The 27,938-nt window shown below is 40.2% G+C and overlaps 1 protein-coding gene across 1 annotated transcript in view; it reads right to left on the bottom strand.

The window, feature by feature from the left end:
* Window positions 1-1,309: 1,309 nt before the first annotated feature.
* Window positions 1,310-27,938, bottom strand: part of niban1a (niban apoptosis regulator 1a) — a 26,948-nt gene continuing 319 nt past the window's right edge. Inside the window, exons 2-16 of the mRNA XM_085773189.1 lie at window positions 25,149-25,279; window positions 23,911-24,039; window positions 21,564-21,678; window positions 21,194-21,358; window positions 20,311-20,426; window positions 17,033-17,137; window positions 14,307-14,469; window positions 13,254-13,441; window positions 11,737-11,883; window positions 10,727-10,837; window positions 9,854-9,961; window positions 6,648-6,759; window positions 5,454-5,806; window positions 3,282-3,473; window positions 1,310-2,221 (exon numbers count right to left, since the gene is read on the bottom strand). Of these exons, the coding sequence (XP_085629315.1) occupies window positions 1,310-2,221; window positions 3,282-3,473; window positions 5,454-5,806; window positions 6,648-6,759; window positions 9,854-9,961; window positions 10,727-10,837; window positions 11,737-11,883; window positions 13,254-13,441; window positions 14,307-14,469; window positions 17,033-17,137; window positions 20,311-20,426; window positions 21,194-21,358; window positions 21,564-21,678; window positions 23,911-24,039; window positions 25,149-25,279 (3,047 nt within the window). The remainder of the gene's footprint in view (window positions 2,222-3,281; window positions 3,474-5,453; window positions 5,807-6,647; window positions 6,760-9,853; window positions 9,962-10,726; window positions 10,838-11,736; window positions 11,884-13,253; window positions 13,442-14,306; window positions 14,470-17,032; window positions 17,138-20,310; window positions 20,427-21,193; window positions 21,359-21,563; window positions 21,679-23,910; window positions 24,040-25,148; window positions 25,280-27,938) is intronic.

Genomic DNA, 27,938 nt, shown 5'->3' with positions numbered 1-27,938 from the left:
AAAGGTTTTTTTGATCAACTCTGGTAATTCTTTTGAATAAATTATTTATTTTCATTTTTCACTTTCATATGTTTTTTCTTTATGTTTTTCCTATTTCTTTCAGTTGCATGTTTTACCTGAAAAAGAAAGATCTGAATGAATCTGAAAAAAAAGATTTGAAACTGTAAAAAACTAAGAGATAAAACGTGCAACTGAAAGAAATAAGATCCCAAATATCAAAACATATGAAAGTGAAAAATGAAAATAAATGATTTATTCAAAAGAATTACCAGAGTTGATCATAATTATATTTAACCAGAAAAAACTTTTTGTACATTTATTTTTATTTTTAAAGGGATTGTTCACCCAAAATTGAAATTTCACTCATTGTCTACTCAGCCTCATGTGGACTAAGGGCTGGTTCGTCAAATTTGGACGAACTGGGAAGAGGAGCTTCCGCTACAAACAAGCTTGAAATATAGACTTATTTAATTTTTTTCGGGACAATTTCGCATTTCGGGGCTTCAATACAAGACGGACATTACATACCAGCAGCATGGAGGTATTTGGATGTTTTTTTGGTGTGTCTTTTTGTTACGAAGACAGTTGGTATCCATTGACAACCGTCATATGGACATGCACTGCTACGCCGAGACCCCCTGTAACTCAGAGAAGCCACGGAGGACTCTGAAACTTCTCCCAGCCCTTAGTCCACATGAGGGAGAGTAGATAATGAGTGAAATTTCAATTTTGGGTGAACTATCCCTTTAATACGTTGATGTATTTTTCAAAATTAGGGATCAAAACCTGAAGTTTATCAGTTTCAAATTTTGACTTTTTCAAGCACAAAACATTTGACCCCAATTTAGCTCCATAGAACAGACGGACGGACGGTTGGTTTTACACTGCAAAAACTCAAAATCTTTCCAAGAATATTTGTCTTATTTCTTGTCAAAATGTCTCATTTCTAGTCAAAACTAATCTCTTTCCACTTAAAATAAGACTCATCACCTAAAAATTAACTTGTTTTTAGATCATTTTCACTTGTTTCACAAATTTTCACTTGAAATAAGTAGAAAAATCTGCCAGTGAAAGGAAGTTTTTTGTGCTTGTAATAAGAAAGAAAAACTTGCTCCACTATCAGATTTTTCTACTTATTTCAAGTGAAAATCTGCTTGAAAGAAGTAAAAAGTGTCTAAAAACAAGCTGCTTTTTAATGTGATGAGTCTTATTTTAAGTAGAATGAGATTTGTTTTGACTAGAAATAAGACAAATATTCTTGGTAAGATGTTGAGTTTTTGCAGTGTAGTCCTGGACGACAGCGGCAGCTTCACTCGTGGTCTTTGGGAACGCCGTCGGGGTAACGCTGCACCAGCTCCTCCACCTCGATCACCTCCTCCACCAGGTCCCGGATGTCCTGCACGCAGCCCAGGGGGCGGAGCTCCGGGCCCGGGGGGCGGAGCTCCGGGCCCAGGGGGCGGAGCTCCGGGCCCGGGGGGCGGAGCTCCGGGCCCGGGGGGCGGAGCTCCGGGCCCAGGGGGCGGAGCTCCGGGCCCGGGGGGCGGAGCTCCGGGCCCGGGGGGCGGAGCTCCGGGCCCGGGGGGCGGAGCTCCGGGCCCAGGGGGCGGAGCTCCGGGGAGGATGGAGAGGTCGAGGTCGAGGTCGAGGCGTTGACGTCACAGCTCACGTCACCGTCCTCCACCGGCGTCTGAGGAGACTCGTGCTCGCTGCTGGCGGTCGTCACTTGGACTTCCTCCTCTGTCGACTCGCTTCCCACCGACGCGTCCAGAGAGTTGGGAACGGGATCAGAGGAGATGGGAGCTGGTTCTGGTTCTGGTTCTGGTTCTGGTTCTGGTTCAGTCTGTTCCTCCGGCTGCAGAGCTGCAGCTTCACCACCAGAGGGCGCTACAGTCACAGTCTGCTGCTGCTGCTGCTGCTGCTGATCGACTACTGAGATCTCACTCTCTCCGTCTCCATCTGGGGACCCGGTCTCCTCTGCTCCAGGACCAGGACCAGGACCAGGACCAGGACCAGGACTCGTTCCAGGACCAGGACCAGGACCAGGACCAGGACCAGGACCAGGACTCGCCTCAGGAGCTTCAGGAGCTTCAGGAGCTTCTGTTTCCTCTGCGTCGGTCTGTAAACTCTCCACGGCGCTGGAAACCTCCTCCTCCACAGCTGCTGCAGCTTCCACCAGAACCTCAGAGCTCTGAGTCTCCGCTGCCGTCTGAACAGAGCTGCCCTACAAACACAAAAAGTGCAGTATCAGCATTTTTTCAAAAAAAAATTTTTGACCAATCAAAAGTGTAAAGGCATATTCTCTTCAATCTGGTAGAATGTGATATTGGTTCTGCTAAAATGTCCAGAGTTATTGGGCTTTTTATTTTGCTGTCCATCCAAAAAAGCTCTGTGAAACCAAGGCAACGTGCAGTATCTGCCACAAAACGGTCAAAATTGGTCAGAAAAACAAACTACAAAATACATTTAATTCAGTCCACCTTTATCTAATCAAGTATCCACCTTTTTCCGAACGTCAAAAACGTAGCCTGTTTTGCCGGTGTTTTGCTCTTCTGGTGGAATTTTATGTTTACGTTTCCATGGTTTCGGTAGTCACGGTAAATGCATGGATTTCTTTTTTCTTTTCAATGAAAATCTGTAAAGTGCATGGATCATCACAGCAGCTTTTAACAGTGGATATCATCACAAACTGACATCCGTGTTAAAAGCCATGCAGCGTTAATAGATCCATGCGTTTACCGTAACTATGACAACGACTGAAAACCATGGAAACGTAAACGTACAATTCCACCAAACCGGCAAAACCAGCTTCCAGTTTTGACCATAGATGACGTTCGGAAACTTGTGGATAGACTTGGTAGTTATTCAGAATTTGATGCTTAAAGGTTATAGCTACAACTTTTTCATCAAAATGATAAATTAAAAAAAAAATAATGCATCCACAGAATGTCTAGAGGGGTGCAGAATAAAAGTATTAATTTTACTGAATTTTTAAAAAATAGTATATAAATAATTGTTTAATACATTTTGGCGGGTCCGAAATATATAAATATTTACATCTGGTTACATTGGCAACGTCGGCATGGAATGATCTCTGTGGCAACTTTAGCTACTGCTGTAACTGGCAACCAGTACAACGGAAGGTTGGAGCGAGAGCAGGAAGTGTGAGTGCTACACCTACTGGCCAGGAGGAATTAAACTTGTAGTTATCACCTTTAAACCTGACAATGAAAAACACAAGAAGCTGTTTTTCTCAGTTTTCCTTTGTAGGACAGAGAACTCACCTCCTCTCGTCTCTCCGTCTCCGTCTCCGTCTCCGTCTCTACAGCTGCTGTTTCCTTCACGTCCTGCGTCTCGGCGGCGGCGGTCGTCTCAGCTGCAGCTGTGATGTCATCGTCTTCTGTCTTCACCGTCTCCTCCTCTGCTGCAGCTGCGGCCGGTGGCTCCGCCTCCTGGACGACGGCGCTCAGTTCCACCTATAAGGTTGCAAAGGGGTGGAAAATTTCCAGTAAATTTCCAGAAACTTTCCACTGGAAGTTAAGTTCACTGCAAAAACTCTACATCTTTCCAAGAATATTTGTCTTATTTCTTGTCAAAATGTCTCATTTCTAGTCAAAACTAACCTCTTTCCACTTAAAATAAGACTCATCACCTAAAAATTAACTTGTTTTTAGTTCATTTTCACTTGTTTCAAACAAATTTTCACTTGAAACAAGTAGAAAAAAGTTTTTTGTGCTTGCACTAAGGAAGAAAAACTTGCTCCACTATCAGATTTTTCTACTTATTTCAAGTGAAAATCTGCTTGAAAGAAGTAAAAAGTGTCTAAAAACAAGCTGCTTTTTATGTGATGAGTCTTATTTTAAGTAGAATGAGATTTGTTTTGACTAGAAATGACATTTTGACTAGAAATAGGATAAATATTCTTGGTAAGATTTTGAGTTTTTGCAGTGTTGGGGAATTTTGGAGATATTCCAAATTGGAAACCTTCCATGGGAATTATGGGAATTTATGGGACTTAACTGGATATTGGGGGCAATTTAAACAAACTGCATCATATCCAAACATAAATGTAAATATTTAGTTTTGTCATAAGCAGACATCCATGCAAAAATAACATTTTAATTATTGTATGAACAATCAATTATTTTACTGAACAACAGAAAACATGAATGTTGAGTCAAATATTACTACTACACACTAAGCAGCGTGCTGTGTGTGACTGAGGAATAGCAGAGATATTCAAGTGTACTTGCATTAAATCTGGTTGTTTTAGCCAAGTTTATACTACAAAATATTTTCCCCAACTATATTTAAGTTCCCTGTTAAAGGCCAACCTTCAATTTTGTAAATTCCAGATTTATTCCCATATATTCCCGTTGGAAAGTTTCCAACTTTGAAAATTCCAGGAATTTTTGCAACCCTAGTGAAGAGTAATCTGATTACACTGTCAATGAACATTACAGCTGCTGTGTGTGACCGTTCTTTATTCAGTTCATTAGGATCTTGGTTTTAAACATCAACGTGATGTTACCGTTACCTTGGCGACAGAGACTTTAAAGATGAGGGATGTAACTGACAAGAAGTCTGGAGTTACTTCAGACTTCTCTATGTCTCTAAGTGTACTTGCATTAAATCTGGTTGTTTTAGCCAAGTTTATGCTACAATAAACTATATTTAAGTTCCCTCAACCTTCAATTTTGTAAATTTCGGATTTATTCCCATTTATTCCCGTTTTGTTTATATTGTATATATACTGTATGTATGTATGTATTATTTTTTCTGATGTTGCACATGTGTTGGTGTTTTTGTCTGGAACAGAACTGTGAAAATGAATTTCCCCTTGGGGACAATAAATTAGGAATCTGAATCTGAATCTAATTCCCATATCAGGGTTTATACAGGGATCTTGAAGTTAATTTTAAAACCTTTTTAAGACTTTTTCAAGACCTTCTCAATATTTTTTAATACCTCACTGCCGCTTCAAGCTGTAACCATTTACATCAGTGACACTTTTAACTTAACAGTTTTAGTTTGTGATAAAGACTAAAATAGGTTAGGATAATAAATCAAAGGCAAAGTTTATAAAAAAAAAACCCCAAAAAAACATTGCTCCACTCTCAAAAAACAAAAACAACAATCTTCTTTTCTTTTTTATGTACCGGTTCATCTTTGTTTTTTAATAAAATTAATAAATTCAGACACTTCTAAAATGTTTTTTAGGACTCAAACTCTTGGACAGCTAATTCAAAGAAATACCTTCAAAATTTAAGACTTTATAAAGTCGTGAAAAGACTTTTTAATACTTTTTAAGGGTCTTAATTTTCCCAAAATTGATTTATCACCTTTTAATACTTTTCAAGACCCCGCGGATACCCTGCATATATTCCTGTTAATTCCCACGGAAAGTTTCCCACTTTGAAAATTCCCATCATTGTGCGGCCCTACAGTAGTTCCACCTGTTTCTGTTGGACCGTCCCCAGCGGCGTCTCCATCATCGTCACACCGTCGTCCGCTGAGGCTTCGTCCGCCGGCCGCTGCTCACCATCCTCCTCCTCCTCCTCCTCCTGCTGCTGCTGCTCCTGTTGCCGTGGCGACACGCCGTTGGCCACCAGCGGCGACGGCGGCTGGGGGACGGATGATGATGAAGGTGAAGATGAAGAGGCTTTAGCCGGCGAGGACGGCGCGGTGGCCGGGCTGCCGGGCGTAGAGACGGGCGGCGAGGACAGACTGGAGCGGCTGGAGCGGCTGACCAGGTCTCTGCTGTCGGTGAACAGGTGGAACTTCTTCAGGCTCGCCGCCTCCTTCACCACTAGAGGGAGAGACGGAGAGTAAATTTGTCTTATTTCTAGTCAGAACTAATCTCATTCTACTTAAAGCAGAAGTAAGTGATATATTTGTGTTAATATAAGTCTTAAATAGTTGTATCTTCCGACAGCAATCACTTCTATAGAGTGTTTGGTCTGAAACACGGGTCTGTCAGTCACTCTGCTCTGCTCTGAGCCCAGGAGAAAACATTTATCGTATCCTACAGTTTTTATCCAATGAGGAGAGAGAACGGCATGCAGGGCTGTGTGTGCAGCCAAGGGACGCCGTGAATGTGGCGACGTAGGGACGAGGACTGTTATGGTGCGTTCAAGGAAACTCGTATTTTTCCGACCCGTGAACTCGTACCAGATCGAACTGGTACGAGTTCACGGGTCAGAAGTTACGAGTGGCCGTTATAGTGACTTTCACCGGTAAAACAGGTCGGAAAAACACGAGTGTGTTGCCTGAAACGCTACAAAGTCGTAAGTTGTGACTTGAAGCTGTAATTTACGATTTCAAAAGCCTGCCTGGAACGCAGCATTAGCCAAAACGACCGGACCACTTACTTCTGCTTTAAAATAAGACTCATCACATGAAAAGCAGCTTGTTTTTAGACACTTTTTACTTTTTTCAAGCAGATTTTCACTTGAAATAAGTAGAAGAATCTGACAGTGGAGCAAGTTTTTCTTTCTTATTACAAGCACAAAAAACTTACTTTCACTGGCAGATTTTTCTACTTATTTCAAGTAGTAGTAGTCAAAGTAGTTTAAATTTGTTTAAATGTTTTTATTAATGTGCAATGTCCCTGATCCTTAAACCTTTAAATAAAATAGTAGTCTCTGTACCTTTGGTGACCTCTTGGTCCAGCAGCCGCAGCAGGACGCTGTCGTACACGTTCTCAACGTGGACGAAGTTGGAGTGATCCGAGTCGATGGACTGTTCCAGACTCTGAAGCCCCTGAAGGACAGACACAACGTTACAGAGACACAGATATAGAGACAAAGATACTAAATTAAACTAAATATTGTTGTTGTTTTTTATTATCATTTGTTACTATCATCATTTAAGAACAATATGTGTATGTTTTATATATAACAACTTGCAACAGTCTAATGATGCCCAATCTTACCACACACACACACACACACACACACACACAGACATATTATTTATTTTTTAAGTTTCATTTAGACTGTGTATAAGAGAGAGAGAGAACTTGATCAGCACACACATGCATGCTCACACACACGCATAGGGTAAATCATTTTATGTATACTTTTTATTTATTTGTATATTGTTGTATATATTTGGTTTCATGAGTTGTGTTGTGTCATTGATTCCTTATGCTTTGGCAACATAGTTCTTTTAACTGTCATGATGCCAATAAAGCGAATTTGAATTGAATTGAACTGATACAGAGATACAAAGACAGGAAGACACAGAGATACAAATACAGAGAGACATAAAGACAGACAGATGCAAAGTTATAGAGACAGAGTGATGCAGAGATACAGGATACAGGGGGTTTATGCTGCATTCAAAACGACTCAGAGGTTGGCATTCCCAACTGGGAAATTTCCGACTTCCGACATCATTGCCTTCACGCTGCAGGAACTCGGAAGAGAAAAAACATGGATGCTCGAAGGAAGTTTGGCGTATTATTGTGGCTCATCGCAGCAGTAAATGATGTTTGTTTTGGAGGCAAATGAAGAGGAGAGGAGACGCACATATACAACGTTATAGCCTTGATAACCGTCAAACGTTATTCCCATTCCCATTATATAGGAGGACCACAATTTCATATACTGCAATAATATACAATAAATATGCATTAAATCCTCAAAGAAATAACTTCACATTTTTAAAATTTTAACCATTTAAGACGAGGGCCGCCATGTTTTGATGTTTATCGTGACGTCAAGTCGGAAAGTCGGAGCTCTGAAATTATACCCGAGTTTCCCACCTGTAATTTCCGAGTTTGACGCCGTTCAATTCATTTTTTTACAACTCGGAGCTCGTTTTTTTCTGACTTCTGAGTTGTCTTGAACGCAGCATAAGATGTGGTGTGTTTGTTTGGGCTGAACACCAGGAAGTGACATCACATTTCACAGCATCTCCAACATGTTTGGACGCATTTCACTGTTAAGGGGAGACACGCCAGGCAAAAACACCGTTTTTTCATGCACTGATCAATTTTGAGATTTTTGGCTATTTTTCTTCCTTAAGATGTATTCTTTCAGAAAAGTCAAAAGAAATGGTAGAAAATCCACATTAAGGTTTTTATTTTACTTCATTTGTCTCTTTTGTTGGTAGATTTCTCCTAAATTTACCAAAAGTTAACAGCTACTGTGACATACTGTGCCGTGCTTGTTGTCTGAGCCATGTCATGTCAGGTATCATATCACTGTAAAGCTCTCTCTCTCCTGAACAATGATGAAGGCTCCAACAAATTGTCATCTCCTCTGTATCCACAACAATCGTAAAAGTACGATTTATATTAACAATCTCTGTAATTTAACAGTCCAAGTCTTTAAAGGCCGTTTTCTCAAAATGAGTTTTTCCTCCTCAGACTCCTCTCTAAGAAATCTCCACTTCAGCAGCACTTCCAGACACCAAACCTTCCACTTTGATCCCTTTCTATATTCTGAAGGTTTTTACAGAGGGGATTGTCCAATTATCCAAAATCCTCCTCTGTAAAAACTTCTGACTCTAATATGTCAACAAAATGAAACAAGAATTTTAAAAGGGGCTTATCCATTGTTCAGATTTCGGGTCTGGAAATATATGCAAATTAGTGCATATTTCATTAGATATTGCCTCATTTACATATTTAAACATAAAATGTGACAAAACTTGTAATACAAACAATATTTGTCTTACAGTTTTTTACGATTGAATAAACACAATTTTGATTGTTTTGTTTTGTTTAGCAAAACCCAACACACGAATAGCACAACCACATACCCAATTAGCAAAACACCTTAACTCCTTTGCAAAATGAACCACTCTTGTAAAAACTATACACTAACTTATCAAAACCATATTTTTTTACCATATGAAACACACACGTTGCATATGACTTAACTCTGTTTGCACCAGTTACACTCTGCTGTTGAAAACCTTAAACACTTTCGGCTAATTCTGCTTCTAAGTGCATAGAGTAGTATGGGTGAAGCACACAGTGAATTTGCAAAACATCGCTCGGATTTGCACAACTGTAAACACAATGTCTGAATGCCCTTATGACAGATGCCACGGTGAATCTGCTGAGATTTGGTTGGACTCTCAGTCCAGCCTCCCTCAGCGTCAATCCATGGTTCACAACATGGTCCACAAGAGTTGCGCAAATTTCATTGCTTAAAGTTGGACCTCTTCTCCTTTGAGCTTCACCTACTCCTGCTTGAGGTCTTCCTCTTCCTCTTCCTCTTCCTCGGCCACGGCCTCTGGCACGGCCTCTGCCTCCTTCTTCTCCTCCTTCTCCGATTCCCCCTCTCATCTTCACTCTTCCTCTTCCTTCCATTTTGGTTAAGCTTGGTGAACTCACCTGCTGCATTTTTATAGTGCTTAAACCTGATTGGTGTGTCTACAATTAAGCAATCTTGTGTTTGCACACCTGATGGCAGTGTTCAATCAACTGGCTCATAGGTGTGGTCATTTGACAGTCAGTGCTTTAGAATTGCAAGGAAGTGACATCTTGATATACTTCTGTGTCTAATGCATAGACGTGTGTGTTAGTGTTTCAAATCACGGTGTGTATTGTTTTGCACAAAGTGTGAACGGACTCATTGTGCTTACAGTGGTGCAAATCTGGGGCCAAGTTTTGCTCCTTGAGTGTAAGGTTTTGATAATTGGGCAAAACTTTAGATTTTAGTGTTTATTCAATCGTAAAAAACTGTAATGTGAGTGATAAACTTGGGAAGTTTCATTTCTGTTATTTAAATTTTTTACCCTATTCACCTGTAGTGTCTCCCCTTAAAAAGTATCTGCAGGAACATTGTGTGTGTGTGTGTGTGTGTGTGTGTGTGTGTGTGTGTGTGTGTGTGAGACTCACAGCGTTGCAGCTGGGGGCCAGGTTTCTCTTGATGAAGGGCAGCGTGATGGAGACCAGAGCCTCCTGAGAGATCCTCTTCCTCACCGTGCTGCTGTCGTAGTCGTATTGCTGCACAACCACATTCAACAACAACTTCAGTTTAGTTGTGTGTTTCAGACATTTATTGATCTGAACGTTGTGCAGTTACAAAAACAACATCTGCACAAACGACTGAATATCATAAACATATTGTTGGTGCAACATCATCATCATCATCAGAGCTTCATGGTTCATTTTCATTTTGTTTTAGTTTTTCCCTCATCATCATCTAATAATAATAATGATGTAATTATGTTAATAGATAGATTATAGATTATATTTTATTTATCCCTGAGGGGAAATTAGTTCTTTATTAGTTTGAAATTAGTTTGTAGTGAAGCAGGACTGAGTCAGTACGACCTTATACTAATAAAATACATGTTTATTTATGAGATTATTATTAGTTTCTTGTTATTAAACAATTTGTTTCTTATGATCATGATCAGATACAGACTAAATAATATCTAACAGCAGGTTTCTCACAGTGACTTGTGAGATACTCTTGTGTAAACATGATATATTAGTGACATTGTTCATATTAAAGCTCCATACAGTATAAAGGTAGATGTTTGTGTTAAAGCTCCATACAGTATAAAGGTAGATGTTTGTGTTAAAGCTCCATACAGTATAAAGGTAGATGTTTGTGTTAAAGCTCCATACAGTATAAAGGTAGATGTTTGTGTTAAAGCTCCATACAGTATAAAGGTAGATGTCCATGTGTAGTGTGATTTTAAAGCAGCTCTAGGTTCTATATTAATACAATTGCAGGTTTAAGTGCGTCTGCTACAAACCGACCTTCAGCACTCTGTGTTTGACCTTCTCCACGGCGGGGCCGGCGTTGTCGGGGTTGTCCTGCACGGCTTTGTGCAGCAGCTGCTCGAACGTGAATGCTGCGTTCTCCATCAGCTGACAGAGACAGAGAGAGACGAAGAGGTCGAGTTTAAAGGACAATTCCAGGTGAATTCAACTCGGGGGTGTATGTTACTATCATTTTAGGTCTAAAAGAAGGAATCTGAGGATTTTCTGTTTAATTGCTCCTGTTTTGCGGTAGTGAAGTAGTGCTTCAAGTAAAAAAAACTTCTCGGCGCATCTTTGAGTAGCCACCTGACGCTGTCTGTGGAAAAAAATGTACACTTGAAGCAAGTAAAGAGTTGATATTCCTGTGTTTATGACACAAACGGGAGCTTCCCACTGCACCTGAACACACTGAGCGTCAACTTGGGTCTCGACTCCGCCAGACTTTGAATTAGATCTAGTTTTACAAACATGTCGGCTTGTTGAAGTAAATAAACTTCTGGCTGCATGTTTGAGTCTCCATCTGACGCTGTCTGTGGCTTTGAGGGATGGAAACAGCCTAAGCAGCAGAACTTCAATCCGCTCCCATTCATCGTTGCCGTGGCGACGCGGGGACACAACTACCACAAAACAGGAGACATTAAACTGAAAACCTTCAGTTTCCTTCTTTTAGACCTAAAATGTTAGGGACATACAGTCACGAGTTGAATTTGCCCAGAATTGTCCTTTAAACCCCCCCCCGAACAAGAAAACACAGCTGCAAACAGCTGGAAAAGCAGCAGCAGCCGCCCACATCTGCTCCATGATGGGATGGACTCATGTTTCAGCTCAGAGAGGGAAAGTTACAAACAGTCTGTCGTAAATATCAGCTGATGAATCACTGGATGAGAAAATCCCTCCACCCACACTGTCTGAGCCGTGTGTGTGTGTGTGTGTGTGTGTGTGTGTGTGTGTGTGTGTATGTGTGTGTGTGTGTGTGTGTGTGTGTGTGTGTGTGTGTGTGTGTGTACCAGCTGCAGGTCGATCTGGGCGCTGTGTATCACTCCTGTGATGTTGGAGAAAGCGAACCTCTGGTGCAGATGCTGCAGCTTCTCCTGCAGAGAACTGATCCTCTGGAAGCAGCTCAGCAGCTTCGGTTTCCCCATGGAGGACAGAGCCTGAGGACACACAGAGACCGGTCAGAGGGAAACATACACACGTCTGTCTGTCTGTCTGTCTGTCTGTCTGTCTGTCTGTCTGTGTGTCTGTCTGTCTGTCTGTCTGTCTGTCTGTCTGTCTGTCTGTCTGTCTGTCTGTCTGTCTAAATGTAACGTCGCTTTCCAGGCAGAGTATAGAAACCCATAAGTCACGACTTACGACTTTGTAGCGTTCCAGGGAAACTGTAACTCGTGTTTTTCCGACTTGTTACCCGTGAAAATGCACCATAACAGCAGTCAACCCCGTAATTTACAGTGTAAAGCATGGCCACTATAGCACTTTATTCTACCTCTCTGTCTTTGTCCTTTGTTTTGTATGTCAGGTTCTTGTTCTTGTTGCCTTTCTTGAATGTTTGTTAGAACTTCTTTGTACCTCTGATTCCTGTGTTTTGCTCTGTCGAGTTCTTACTGTACTGTCTGTCTTATTTCACCTGTCAATATTGTGTCTGATTTTATGTCTGTCCTGTTATACATGTGTCTTGTCTCATTGTAATGAAATTTTCCTTATGTAAACTGCCAGAGGACTGCGGGTGAAAATTAGCTACTTGCTAATCCCGGTACATTTACGTTGGGCTTCCTCTTTTCTCTTCCTTAAAAAGAGTAAAGAACTGATGTTATTAATGTACATTGTCCTTTTTAAATAAATATATAAAATTAAAATTTAATTAAATTAATTTCCGACCCGATCGAACTGGTACGAGTTCACTGGTCGGAAAAACATGAGTTACAGGTTGAACGCACCATAAGTTGTGGAAAAACGGCAGAATGTTTCCCATTGTAATGAATGGGAGGAGGTGAAAAAGTGGAATCATTATTGGACATTTTCAAACGTCTACTACTCTGGTATACTTCCACCTAGAGACTCTGTTTAAACTTTAAAATGTAGACACAAGTCTCATCTATCGGTGTATGAATCCACATTTTGATAGGTATTATAGTTTCTGATTAATCACTGTTCAATGACCATGATCGTCGTTTCTGGAGAAATGTTGAGATTATAATGGGTGTGTATTGGGCGGAATGTTCGTGTCAGAGTGGGTGACATCATCGCTTAGAGTGGGAGAAGTTGTCCGAAACGGTCTGAAACTTTTCTCTTTCCACGCTGCTCACGGCCACAATTTACACTCTACACACGGGATTTTTTCCACAGTTGTAGACAAACTCGTCCTCTCTCTAACAATGTGTTCATCAAAGCAGAGAGACTTACAGAATTTAAACTGTGAGTCTCTCAGTGCGGTGATGTCTCTCTCTCTGCTCCTCATTGACTCTAATAGAAAGACTTTCTGAGAGAAGCAGAAGGAACTCTGTGTGAGTGTTTCTACATTACTGACCTTCTTCAGCTGCTCCTTGTCTCCTCCGGCCAGGAAGTCCTGACAGACCCGGTCCATCGTGGCCTCGCTCAGCTGCCGTCCCTCCAGGAAGCCGGAGCTGATCGGCTCCATCAGCTCCTCCAGCACCGAGCCCAGGTACGGCTGCACCGACTCGGAGCAAAGCTTCTCCGCCGGCTCAGACACCTGGGCTGCACGGGAAGTAGACGTTTCATCATCATCATCATCATCATCATCATATTTATTTATTTGTTTGTTTGTTTATTTAGACGGGACAGTGCATATTAATGGACATGAGTGTTCACTGTAAATACACCGGACTTAACACTGCTGCTAAATTTAGGCCCAATCCCAATTCTCCCCCTTAGCCCCTCCCCTTAACTTTGCGCGTTCATGTGAGGGGTAGTGGTGTCCCAATTCTACTTCTGGTCAAGAGCTAGGGCTAAGGGGAGGGGCTACATAGCCCGAGAAATCAAGATTATCTGGGAGCTCACTTAAAATAAAGGGGTACAACAGATTTTCCATAATATCCCTCGTTCAAGAGCAAGATGACGGAACAGAAGGAGGTGTATAAATAACTAATGTGGCATGATTGTAGAGTTATGACACTCTTCACCCCTTCCCTTTGTCACTAAAAACCGAGGGCCAAGGGGAAGGGGTAGATGAAGGGGAAGGGCTAAAGGGGAAAATTGGGATTGGGCCTTAATCCGTCGTCCCCAATCAATACAACAATTAACATAAAAAGTCCATAAAGATGGAGGACCAGTAGACAAAATTAGAAAATTTACATAATTGCAGGAGGATTGGACATGATTCGTTGAGTTATAAATTGCCTTATAAAAACATACAATTACACATGCTCAGACTAGATATGATTACTTTAACCAGATTTAGCATGCTTACATGATTGCACCCTGACTACATTATTGCACACGCACCGGCTATAAACATTCACACATAATAACTACATAGCTACACTATTGCACACGCACCGGCCATAGACATACTGTACAACTGCATCATCTAATCAGAATCAGAATCAGACTGAGCCCGTACCTCGGACTTTCTCCTCCAGCTGCCGTCGGGACTGGAGGATCTGGTCCATGTCTGAGTGGATCAGCACCTCCTGCTGGCGGAGCGACGCGCGGCAGTCGTCCTTCAGCGCCGTCAGACCGTCCAGCAGCTGCTCCTGGACCAGGATGTAGGCCGCCTCCACCGTCTAAGGACACGGTCATTACACACCACACAACACTTCACTAACACGGCTACAGTCCTCACTCACAGAACAGAGTCAAACATCTCAGCTGTAACTACAGATATCTGACTGCATCACTCCTAAATTCAACCTGGGCTCTAGTTTCTACACTCAAAATCTTTCCAAGAATATTTGTCTTATTTCTTGTCAAAATGTCTCATTTCTAGTCCAAACTAATCTCTTTCCACTTAAAATAAGACTCATCACCTAACAATTAACTTGTTTTTAGATCATTTTCACTTGTTTCAAACTAATTTTCACTTGAAATAAGTAGAAGAATCTGCCAGTGAAAGCAGGTTTTTTGTGCTTATGATAAGAAAGAAAAACTTGCTCCACTGTCAGATTTTTCTACTTATTTCAAGTGAAAATCTGCTTGAAAGAAGTAAAAAGTGTCTAAAAACAAGCTGCTTTTTAATGTGATGAGTCTTATTTTAAGTATAATGGGATTTGTTTTGACTAGAAATAAGACAAATATTCTTGGAAAGGTTTTGAGTTTTTGCAGTGTAATATTTCAGCTCTAACAGAATGAATGTCTAGATTTTCTTTTTCCTGCCTCCTGTCCTGCAGTAGTTGTGTCTGTCGCTGCATCGCCACAGTTTAGTTTATTTAGTTTATAGCAGGACAGCGTGCAGTCACATTAATTATTCAAAGAAATAAAAAGATGGCTGCACCAGATTTAGCGGAGAACGCTAATTTCCATCCGTAGTCTTTGACATAAAGACAGACATCATGAATAGACTGTAAATACAAGTTAAAATACACAATTGAGGGGACATTAACAACATCAATCATAAAACTAAGAGAAAAGAAAAAAACAAAAACAAAAAAATGACAGTCATCATGATTAAATTACAAAGTGCAGCAGCGTAGAATGGGAGCAGATGGATCTTAGGCTGTTTACATCCCATAAACCAGACAACCTCAGATGTCTTCAAACAGACACCGAGGAGTTTGTTACCTTTACCATGATGACTGTCCTTGTTTTGTTTTTGTTTTTTTTCTTTTCTCTGTAAAAAAAACACTTAGTTTTATGATTGATGATGTTAATGTACCCTGAATTGTGTATTTTAACTTACAGTCTATTCATTAGGGGTGGTTAATTGGCCCAATTTCCCGATTCGATTCGATTACGATTATTGAAGTCTCGATTCGATTACAGACCGATTTTCGATTATTAACGATTATCGATTCGATTTTCGATTATTAATGATTATTGTTATGATTATTATCAGTCAGTTGCTGAATTATTATTAGCCTATTTTTATTTATTGAAAACCACATATTAATTTTCTCTTTGTGCGTTGATTGCTTGTTGGCTCATTTTTTGATTCTTGGATTTTTTGTTACAATAAGTTACTTTAACTGATCATGGACCCTTTGTATTTTTGGACGTGTCACAAAGGAGATTTAAATTAGTAAGTCACTTTTTTTGAAAGACAGATGCAACACATATTTTACTGTAGGCTTTAGATAATGTACACATAAAAACAGAACACAACACACGTAACTAGTGATCAAATAATATTGCTCTGGAACAACCAGCTTGCACACATTTTACTTTAGCCTACTGTTATAAAAACAGAGCACGCTGTGTAACTTCAACTTCAGTGATCAAATCATTGCTCTGGAGCAACCAGATTCTTATGGAGGAAGACCAGCTGGTCCTCATGTTGTGACGTGTTAACAGCGCTAAAGCCAGAATTAAAACAGTTTTTAGCAGCTTTACTGCTATGGTTGTAGCGATGCTAATTTCTGTTAGCCCGTCTATGGTGTTTTACATTATACAACGTTAGCATTAAGCTAGCGGACTTTATGCTTCAAAAGCAAGCTCACTGCTGTCTGTCCCATAGAAAAACATGACAGCGGCAGCCTAGTTTGGAACATGAACCACGTGACCGCGCTGGCGGCGACATCAAAAGCTGTCGCCACTCAATTGTATCGATCTTGTCTCGCTCCGGCACCGTTAGCACCTGGTTAGCACCTTGTTAGCACCTACACACTTGCTCGCTGGCTCATTTACACAGCCTCTTGTTATGACAGACAGACCGCTCCACCTTGTGGTTAAATCCTGTATGACATCCAGTAACAGGAGGACTCGCCTTTGTATTACAATTTGAAAAATATTTAAAAAAAAAAAAAAAAAAAAATTGAAAAATATAAATAATCGATTTTTGGAAAATTAATAATCGATTCATAATCGGTCATTTAATAATCGCGATTAATCGATTATCGATTTTTTTCACCACCCCTACTATTCATGATGTCTGTCTTTATGTCAAGGACTACAGATGGAAATGAGCGTTCTCGCTAAATCTGGTGCAGCCATCTTTTTTTATTTCTTTGAATAATTAATGTGACTGCACGCTGTCCTGCTATAAACTAAATAAACTAAACTGTGGCGATGCAGCAACAGACAGAACTGCTGCAGGACAGGAGACAACCTTCATTCTGTTAGAGCTGAAATATTAGAAACTGGATTTTCCCGGAACTGTCCTTTAAAGAGAAGACGAGGTTTAATTGGACTCACGGCGAACCAGACTCTCTTCTTCTCCGTCTTCTTGGCCTTGAGGCGAGGCAGCATGTCTTTCTCCAGAGACGGAAGCAGCTGCTCCATCACCACGTTGGCCATCACCTACACACACACACACACACACACACACACACACACACACACACACACACAGAGAGAGAGAGAGAGAGACACACACACGTTTGTAATATCTCAAATTTCCAAAACAGAGACAATCAGAGTGTTTGTCACCAGTGTGCAGAGCTGCATCTGTAAAAAGTTAAAGTTTTTTTATTGATCAGATCACAACCGAATTTACTGTGTGTGATCAGAGCTGCAACAATTCATCGATTAATCGAACAATACATAATAGATCATTAAATTAATCTTCGTCAACTATTCTGATAATCTAATAATCACTTTGAGTCCAGATTCTCTGATTCCAGCTTCTTCAATGTGAATATTTCTGGTTTCTTTGTTCCTTTATGACAATAAACTGAGTCTCTCTTTGGTTTGTGGACAAAACAAGACATTTGAGGACGATGTCGTCTGGTGGTTTGAGAAACACTGGTTGATATTTTTAGACATTTTTAAGATTTTATTGACCAAACAACTAATTGATTAATCATTTGAATAATCGACAGATTAATCGATAATGAAAATAATCGTTACACTGCAAAAACTCAAAATCTTACCAAGAATATTTGTCTGATTTCTAGTCAAAACAAATCTCATTCTACTTAAAATAAGACTCATCACATAAAAAGCAGCTTGTTTTTAGACACTTTTTACTTCTTTCAAGCAGATTTTCACTTGAAATAAGTAGAAAAATCTGATAGTGGAGCAAGTTTTTCTTTCTTATTACAAGCACAAAAAACTTGCTTTCACTGGCAGATTTTTCTACTTACTTCAAGTGAAAATTTGTTTGAAACAAGTTAAAATGATCTAAAAACAAGTTAATTTTTAGGTGATGAGTCTTATTTTAAGTGGAAAGACATTAGTTTTGACTAGAAATGAGACATTTTGACCAGAAATAAGACAAATTTTCAGTTTTTGCAGTGTGTTTGCAGCTCTTCAGTCACTTTATTCTGGAGCTTCGTCTGTTTTCCAACCACATCACTGTTCATCAGAAGAACCAAGAAAAACCTCACATTTAACTAATGAACCAACTACACAATGAATCTAAACACAAAGACACACACAGACACAGACACACACACACACACACACACTTCTGTCTCTGCAGCTCAAGTTATGAAACGCAGCGAAACTGTTTGTGTTGTTCCTGTTTCCAACATTTCACTCATTCCATTCATGTTTCAGCTCTGAGTCGTGGGCGTGGGCATGTATGTGTGTGTGTCTCTGTGTGTGTGTGTGTGCGTGCGTGCGTGTGTGTCAGATGTGTGCTATGTGCCGGTGACTGAGTGAACTTTGTATTTTTTACTGCATGAGGAGCAGAAACAACAGGAAATGTCTGAGTTACTGCTGGAGCAAATTGACTTTAAATGGTGTGTGCTGTGCTGTGCTGTGTGTGTGTGTGTGTGTGTGTGTGTGTGTGTGTGTGTGTGTGTAGGTGCATTGATGTGGGGGTGATCTCAGCGAAGCTTCCTGCAGCCATTCAAACATCCTGTCACCTCCAACTAATTTTTTGAGCAACAACAATGTGAGTGAGCCACAACAACAATGGAGGACAGTGCTGCTGGTTGCACACAATCAACCACACACACACACACACTCAACACAATCAACCACACACACACACACACACACACACACACACACACACCCTCAGTTTTCCTCTGGAGGCCTGAGATGAAGAGGACGTGAATGAAGCGTGACTGTGGTTGGTTCACACCCTTCAGCTTTTAGCTCTTTCAGCTCCACATTCTCCTCTAATTGATTATTCATTAATAATAATGAGGTAAAGTGATACACTGAATAATTAATGAGGAAAAATATTCTGTCTTTTATTTTGAAAGGTTGAGCCATGAGAAGATTAAAAACCATCTCCTCTCTCAGCTTCTCTCTGGAGCTCTAGTAACAACAGGTTCAGAATAAAACACTCAGAGAAACTTAAAATCCTGCAAAGTTGTTGTTGGATGGATGGTGGGTCCAGGTGGTGAGGGGGCGGGGCTTAGTTGTGACATCACAAAGTGACAGGAAGTCCTGACGGCTGGTTTTAAGGCTCAGTTTCTGAATACAGGCTGTGTGCATTTCTCTGTGGACTGAGGCTTTGATACTTTCACAGTATTAATATAGAACCTAGAGCTGCTTTATAATCACACTACACATGGACATCTACCTTTATACTGTATGGAGCTTTAATACAAACATCTACCTTTATACTGTATGGAGCTTTAATACAAACATCTACCTTTATACTGTATGGAGCTTTAATACAAACATCTACCTTTATACTGTATGGAGCTTTAATACAAACATCTACCTTTATACTGTATGGAGCTTTAATACAAACATCTACCTTTATACTGTATGGAGCTTTAATACAAACATCTACCTTTATACTGTATGGAGCTTTAACACAAACATCTACCTTTATACTGTATGGAGCTTTAACACAAACATCTACCTTTATACTGTATGGAGCTTTAACACAAACATCTACCTTTATACTGTATGGAGCTTTAACACAAACATCTACCTTTATACTGTATGGAGCTTTAACACAAACATCTACCTTTATACTGTATGGAGCTTTAATACAAACATCTACCTTTATACTGTATGGAGCTTTAACACAAACATCTACCTTTATATATGGAGCTTTAATACAAACATCTACCTTTATTTTGAAGGAGCTTTAACACAAACATCTACCTTTATTCTGAAGGAGCTTTAACACAAACAGCTACCTTTATTCTGAAGGAGCTTTAACACAAACATCTACCTTTATTCTGAAGGAGCTTTAACACAAACATCTACCTTTATACTGTATGGAGCTTTAACACAAACATCTACCTTTATACCGTATGGAGCTTTAATATGAACAATAAAAGGCTTCTTTTATTCTGTTATATCAAGATTTTAAAGCTCATTATCTTGAGATACCAAGATATTATCCTAAAAAGTGGTCATTAATTACATTAACTACCGTGAGAAAAGAAACCTGTTATCTTAGGTCAACAAGCTTTTTGTCCTTTCTCTGCTTTCGCATTCAAACAATCAGTCGTGCAAAATGAGAACTTGATCCTTCCTCATGTCCATATTGTCAGTTTTCATTTTAATTTCACACACACTTATTGGTTTATTGGTTTATTGGTTTATTGGTTACGTACCCTGACGTCACTTCCTATCAGCATGTCCCAGGCCTCGTAGCGGCCTCGGTCCTGCCGGTACAGCTGGATGGCTTTGAGGAAGGCCTGCACCTCGCACGTCTTCCTCTTCAGGAAGTCTGACCACGGGGAAGAGACATAAAACATGGATCAGATATCAATAATAGAGGTCTAATCCAGTGGTTCTCAACCTTTTTGGGGTTACTGGACCCAAAGTCCCAAACCAATACAACAGAAGTAGTCGAAGTAGCCTTTTTAGTTGCATCATTGCATCTTTATTAACGGTTCTGAAGGCAAATATGCGATCTCAATGCTGTGTTTTTCACATAATATCTGAAAACAAACTGCTAAATTATAAACCTTCTTGAAGGTAAATGGCAAATTTCAACAAATGTAAGGTGAAAAGTTTACTTTTAAAAGTCGCTGTACACTGAACTTTGAACGTTATTGAGTCTTCCTGTGTGATACCTCACAATAAAAGTGGGGGTTTGTAGTAAAGGCATAACGGTTTGTAAAGGTCACTCAATAAATTCATGCAAAACCGCTGATGCACGTTGCCTTCAGGGACAGTTTTTCATCATCAGTCTCTGTATTTCCCTCTAAAACAACTCTGTGTGGTAACGTTGTGTTATTATCTCATAGCGTGGTGAATGTGCAGGTCACAACTTGTCCACCAGAGCGTTGTGGAGTTGTTGGATTGTGTATTTGATGAGTTTGATGAGGGACACCAAGAAATCCCATAATGAGCCTCCGTAGCGTAGCTCTGAGCAGCTCACGGCTCTGCTCCGCCGTTCTAAAAACAGCTTGCACCGACAATTAAAGGTAACGAACCTACTGCTATGACTATAGGGATTATAGACACACACACACACACACAGACACACACCTTGGTTCTGGTGGCGGATGCAGTCGTTGAGGATGGACAGGAAGTCGTCCTGCTTCGTTTGCTGCCTGAAGCAGAAGTACGAGTCTCTCCGGTACGGCAGCCGCAGGTACACAGGAAACTGACCGGGCATCGCTGAGAGGGGCGGGGCAAACTCCTCCTTCACACCTACACAACACACACACACACACACACACACACACACACACACAGCATCAATGTGTGTGTATATACCCACATGCTCAGACTCGCTTGTGTTTACAGAGGAAATTCCATGGAAAACGGTCATCCAAACAGAGATACACACTCAGACTCAGTTTACTGTCGAGTGAAAACATTTAAAAACATTTAAAGGCGCGGCGTCGTCACTCACTGGTGTCGTCGGGGAAACAGCGGTCCACCATGGCCATGTAGCGCTCCTCCGTGGTCAGGACGGCGCCCCCTGTAGGCAGCAGCTTGTGTCGCGGAGGAACTCCTTTAACAAACGTCTGACAGAAGGAGAAGAAGGAGAGGATAACGACGAAAATTTAAGACTTTTTAAACCATTATGGATGAAATTTAAGACGTACGTATATTATATATATATATATACATATGATGACAAACAAAAACGTACAAAAGAAATGCGGAGTCACAGAATTACTTGTAAAGTAAATTGGCTGCAATATACAAGTTGTGCGTTGGGCTCGTTTGTAGTTGAAAATACATTCAATAAAGCAGTGGTTCTCAAAGTGAGGTCCGGGGACCCCCAGGGGTCCTTGAGAGGGTCCCCAACCTTTTCTTGAAATTTTACTACCTTTTTCTAGAATTTTCTAAGTTTTTTTTTGTTTTTTGGGGGAATTTTTTACGACTTTTTATTATTTATTTATTTTTAACTTTTTTGAGAAATTTTACCACTATTTTCTAGAATTGTTTATGAGAAAAATGAGTGAACAGAGTGAATGTTAATATAAGAAGAGTAGGCAAAACTAGAAAAAAATAGCATTTCCTACAGAAAATGCGTGTGAATGCTGAAAGCAGCTGTGCGTTATTGCTGAAGCAATGCTGAATGAGCTGAAGAAATTGTTGAATCAATGCTAAATTAGCTGAAGAAACTGCTAAAGCAATGTTGAAAAAGGCTAATGCTAAAGCTGAAATATATAACTTGTAGTATGAGATGAATGTCTTTTAAAGGTAAGAAGCAGTAGAAATGCTAAAGTATATGTAGATACTTATATATTTGTCTATTGTACCTACTTGTTTTTACAAGAAATAAACACACTAAACTAAAGAAATTGTACCAGTGTTTTCCAGAAACTTCTCTACAATATTTCCAAAAAGTCACGCCATTGGCCCTAAATTTTGAATGTACATTGACTAAAGAAGTAACGTTCTTCAGTCTCAGAAGAAATATTTGTGTATTTCTGGTGTTTAATGCTTCAAAATGTTGTCCAATGGGGGTCTGTGGTCTAAATAGTGTTAATTTAGGGTCCTTGATGTGAAAAAGCTTGAGAGCCACTGCAATGAAGCACAATAAAGTGTCACAGGAGCATTTTATCGAGCATTTGAGGTAGCGTTATGATGGGCTTAAAATAATTAAGCCCTGTTTAAAATTACTTAAGACTTGAACACACAATACTTCAACGAATTTAAGACTTTTTAAGGCCTAAAATTTAGATTTTCAAATTTTAACTCCATAGGGTGCTAGAGAACGTACCACTGTGAGTGTGCTGTTGGGGTGGGGGGGTGGTGCCCATTTTCCTTTTCTTTTTCTCTCTCTTTTTTTTTAAATGTATTATTTATTTTTTTTATTTATCATTTTTATGCACATTTGTTTTGGTTTTTCTTGCACCTTTTTGAAGTGCAAGGTTACACTATCACTATTACTATTTTGCGATTTTAGTTGTTACAGTCAATTTTGTACTGTCTCTATTGTCAATTAATGAGTCATGTTTCTTGGTTGTAACTTGTATTCTTGTTAAAGCAGAAGTAAGCGATATTTTTGTGTTAATCTAAGTCTTAAATAGTTATATCTTCCGACAGCAATCACTTCTATAGAGTGTTTGGTCTGAAACACGGGTCTGTCAGTCACTCTGCTCTGCTCTGAGCCCAGGAGAAAACTTTCCTTGTATCCTACAACCTTTATCCAATGAGGTGAGAGAACGGCATAAAGGGGCAGTCCTCTCTGTGTGTGCAGCCAAGGGATGCGCCTGAATGTGGTGACGTAGGGACGAGGACCAATAGATCCATGACGAGGGCGGGGGCTGCTAACTCCATCTGCTGACAAGACGTTATGGTGCGTTCAAGGCAACTCGTAACTGGTGTTTTTCCGACCTGTGAAGTCGTACCAGTTGGATCTGGTACGAGTTCACGGGTCAGAAGTTACGAGTGGCCGTTATAGTGACTTTCACAGGTAAAACAGGTCGGAGAAACACGAGTGGGTTGCCTGGAACGCTACAAAGTCGTAAGTCGTGACTTGAAGCTGTAATTTACGGTTTCAAAAGCCTGCCTGGAACGCAGCATTAGTCAAAACCACCGGATCGCTGACTTCTGCTTTAAATAAACATTTGATCACAAAAAATGATTTTCAAATTTTAGACTTTTTTAGGCTTTGTAAGACCCCATGGAAAAAACCCCTGTGATGATGATGAAGGACGCCACCATGTTGTGGTGTTGTGTTGTGGTGTTGTGGTGTTGTGTTGTGATGTTGTGGTGTTGTGTTGTGTTGTTGTGGCTCTCACCTCCAGACTCTCGTGACACTCCAGACAGTAGTTGGCTCTCACCACCACGTAGCGCTCCCTCCACTTCCTGGTGTCGTCAAAGTAAAGAACCCCCTCCTCGTACAGAACCTCGGCCTCCTGAGGAGCCTCCTGCACACACACACACACACACACACACACACACACACACACACACACACACACACACACACAGCAGTTAACATCAAGAATAACTATTATAATAATAACAATACAATACAATGTTATAATATATATGAACAGAAACAAAAACCTGGAAAATGAAGAAGCTCAGACAAAAATCTTGAACCACCGTCTATGATCACTCAGCTTTATCTTTAAATGTAATTACCATTTCTAAACAAATAGTGAAAAACAAAGATACATTAATAAAATAATGTACAGTATATTTAATATCTAAAACAAAACCATTAAAAAACTAAACTAAAAAATAATATCAGTGAACTTCCACAACACATAGCCTATGTTCAGTGCACAGAGAATATAATATATATCATGCATGTATTTATAAATTTTTCAATTAGCTGTATTGTCAATAATAATAATAATATTGTCATGTTACATATAGCAAATACTATAAATGATGACATTATGATAAATGAATAACCATGAAGGTCAATCTGACCATAAGTCTTGTTGTGTAGTGTAGAGAGCAGCAGAATTATTGTTTTAGAGCTGCAACAATTCATTGATTAATCGAACAATAATCGATTATTAAATGAATCGTCAACTATTCTGATAATCTAATAATCGCTTTGAGTAGTTTTTTAATTTAAAAAAAGTCCAGATTCTCTGATTCCAGCTTCTTCAATGTGAATATTTCTGGTTTCTTTGTTCCTTTATGACAATAAACTGAGTCTCTCTTTGGTTTGTGGACAAAACAAGACATTTTGAGAGACATTTGAGAAACACTGGTTGATGTTTTTAACATTTTATTGACCAAACAACTAATTGATTAATCGTTTAAGTAATCGATAATGAAAATAATCATTAGTTGCAGCCCTGTATTGATTTATCTCCTATATCTTGTTTCATAATTGAAGATAAAATGACATCATAAAGTGGAGAAACTGATTGAATCTAACACAAGAGACACATTTTATCTTCTGATTTCTCTTTTTCCAGGATTTATTTTATTTTATTTATTTACATTCAGTCTAAACTGTTTCCATCACCATCATCATCATCATCATCACCATCGTCATGGTTACTCCACCGACCTTCTGCCTCAGCAGCTGCGTCATCTTCTCCTTGTTCTGCTCCAGCTCGTCCTCCACCTGACTGAACCGCGCCACCGAGAACTGGCGCCGGTAGAACGGACTGAACTGCTTCAGCTCCGCCTCGGCCTGGCCTAAACACACACACACACACACACACACACACACACACACACACACACACACACACGCACACACACACACACACACACAGAGGTTTAATGGGACTGGTGTCTCCAGAGATCAGGTTTCACATCAGCAATGAGGAAGGTGTTTGTGTGTGTGTGTGTGTGTGTGTGTGTGTGTGTGTTTGTGTGTGTGTGTGTGTGTGTTGGGGGGTGGACGTGGGCGTGGCCAGTTTCTGCAGGTGAACAATGAAATATGAACCAGGAAGTCCACGACACAAAGAGTCGACATGTTTTACCTGAAACATGATGATGACTGGAATGAACCAGCAGCTGTTCACATTAACACAATCAAGTGTTCAATTATAAAGAATAAATGATGAAAAAAAAAATATATATCTATATGTGTGTGTAACGACATCTCTTTAGGATCAAACTGTTGTATCTGATAGGCCTATATTTCCTGCATTTTAAGAATTTTCCATTCATTTTTTTACACTGGCTGCAGACGCCAGCCAAGTTTTTAGCAAACACATAGTAGCTAAACATTGTGCACACAATTAATAATACATAATTCAATAATAGCCTAATAATATTTATTATAGGCTAACATATGACAGTGGAGGCAGCTTGTGCTTTAGGAACGAACGGCTCCTGCCTGTCCACCTCACTCTGTCTTTGTTTACTAGACTTTAAAGGTTGAGTCTCGAGTTTTTGGCCCAAAAATAAACACTAAACTTGTACAAATGAAATCCGTCTTAATCGTCACCTCTGGGCTTCTAGTCCTGTGTGGCCCTCTGCCTGTATTTTGGTCTTTTGCTCTGTTTTGTTCAGGTTTTGTTGTGCACGTGGACGTTTCTGGGTGGAGAGCAAGAGAGAGTCGGTGTTTTCTCTCCAGCCAATGACGGAGCTCAGGTGAAGCTACGTGCAGCAGAGTAGTAGCTAGCTCAGGGCTGCTAGCCGCACTAGCTGTCTCTGATGCTAATGAGTGCTAGCAGCTAGCACGGCTCTCTCTCTCAGCAGCAGTTGTCATGACAACAAAGAAAAATAAATCCAGTCTGAGTGAAGCGCTGGAGCAGCGGACCGATTCCCCACCGTCACCGACAACTAAAGCCTCCACTGGTAACAAGTATGAGGACCGTTGTAGTGAGCTAGCTCGATGCTAACTTCGGCTAGCGGTAGCGGTTAGCATCCGCCGCTAACACCGTCTTCCCAGCTCACCACAACGACACCGGAGGCTCCCGGTGTTGGTGACGGTCGGCTATCGGCCCACGGCTCCAGAGCTTCACTCAGACTGTATTTCCTTTCCTTTGTTGTCATGACAACGGCTGCTGTCTGGGGCAGGAGGCTACACAGCTTAGCCCCAGAGGAGGGGCCCACAAACTGCAACGAACAAAACTCCAGACCCTACCTTTAAAGTGAAGCTACAGTGATGTAAATATCTGTTTTTCTTCTATAAAGAAGCTAATTTATTCCCTCATTCTGGGAAAATGAACCGGTTTGGGCAGAGTTGAGTTGTTGTTGAGGTCGAAGCAGAACTGATGTGATTCACACTGAACTGTTTCCATCAGCGCCGTAACGACTCGAGCCTTTTATCCATCAAGAGAGAATCTGATAATTAGATCAACAGGACAAACTTGTTGAGGACATTTAATCAAATTTTTACTGTTTCCATAATTAATTCATTATCCCTTTAATGAGTTGATAAAAGCGTGCTCATGAGCTCTCAGCGTCTCTGTGCAGGTTCAGTCAGGACGAGTTGGAGACACGATCCAGATCTTTTTATCTCCAGCTGACACCGCGTCGAGGTGATCTACGGCAGCCCCCGAGGATCAAACCCGTCGTGTGCCAACAGGTTTTTTTTTTTTGATTCTCACACACACTCGGCTTCCAGAGAAAAAGCTTCAGGTTTCAGGACAGATTCCTGACAGGAAAAACAAAACCAAGCTGCAGCAGCGTTTCTGTTTCTCTCTCTCTGTCTCTCACACAAAAACAATTTTCCAGTTTCTTGTGGAAACTCTTCGTCTCCTCAGGAAAAACACTGAAACAACTGTTTATGAGCTTTAAAGTCTCATAATGATGATAAACTAAAGTATAAACTACCGGTCCGTTCATCACCTCTCACTGACCAGACACACACCACTATCACTATGGAAACAGATGCTGAGGTGCTGCATCACACACAGCCATGCATCATATACATTTATTTTTTTCTTCTTATCCAAAAATCATTTAATTTCCCTCCCATTCAAACTCATCTAAGAAACAAGGAGCATGAAAATAAATCGTGTATGAATACTATTAATATCCGTAAATCTAAGTGGTTCAGTGTCTTTTAAGGGGATTTTGAGCTAAAAAAAAGTTAATTTTTAAGAAGATAAACTCCTTAAAGTTAAACAATCCTTACATTTAAACCTAAGAAAAGCCCTTAATTCATCACTATGGTCATTTAAGGGGTTTCAATTCGTTTGTTTCTGAATCCACTAACTTGTCCAATAATTTGCATTAACGTAATGAACTTATGTCATTTAAAAATTCAGCTTTACAGTCCCTTAAAAGGGAATGAATTTATTTGCACCTTAAAATTCACATGAAAAGGTATTTTGTGTGTCTTAAAATAGAAACACAATAAAACCCTTAACCTGCACAGGAAACCTTTTAAAAACTA

The sequence above is a fragment of the Trachurus japonicus genome, chromosome 4 (genome assembly GCF_045865225.1).
Source record: "Trachurus japonicus isolate A0001 chromosome 4, Traja_1.0".
NCBI lineage: Eukaryota > Metazoa > Chordata > Actinopteri > Carangiformes > Carangidae > Trachurus > Trachurus japonicus.
Note: the sequence above shows the minus strand (reverse complement) of the source record. Positions and strands in the feature narration are given on the sequence as shown.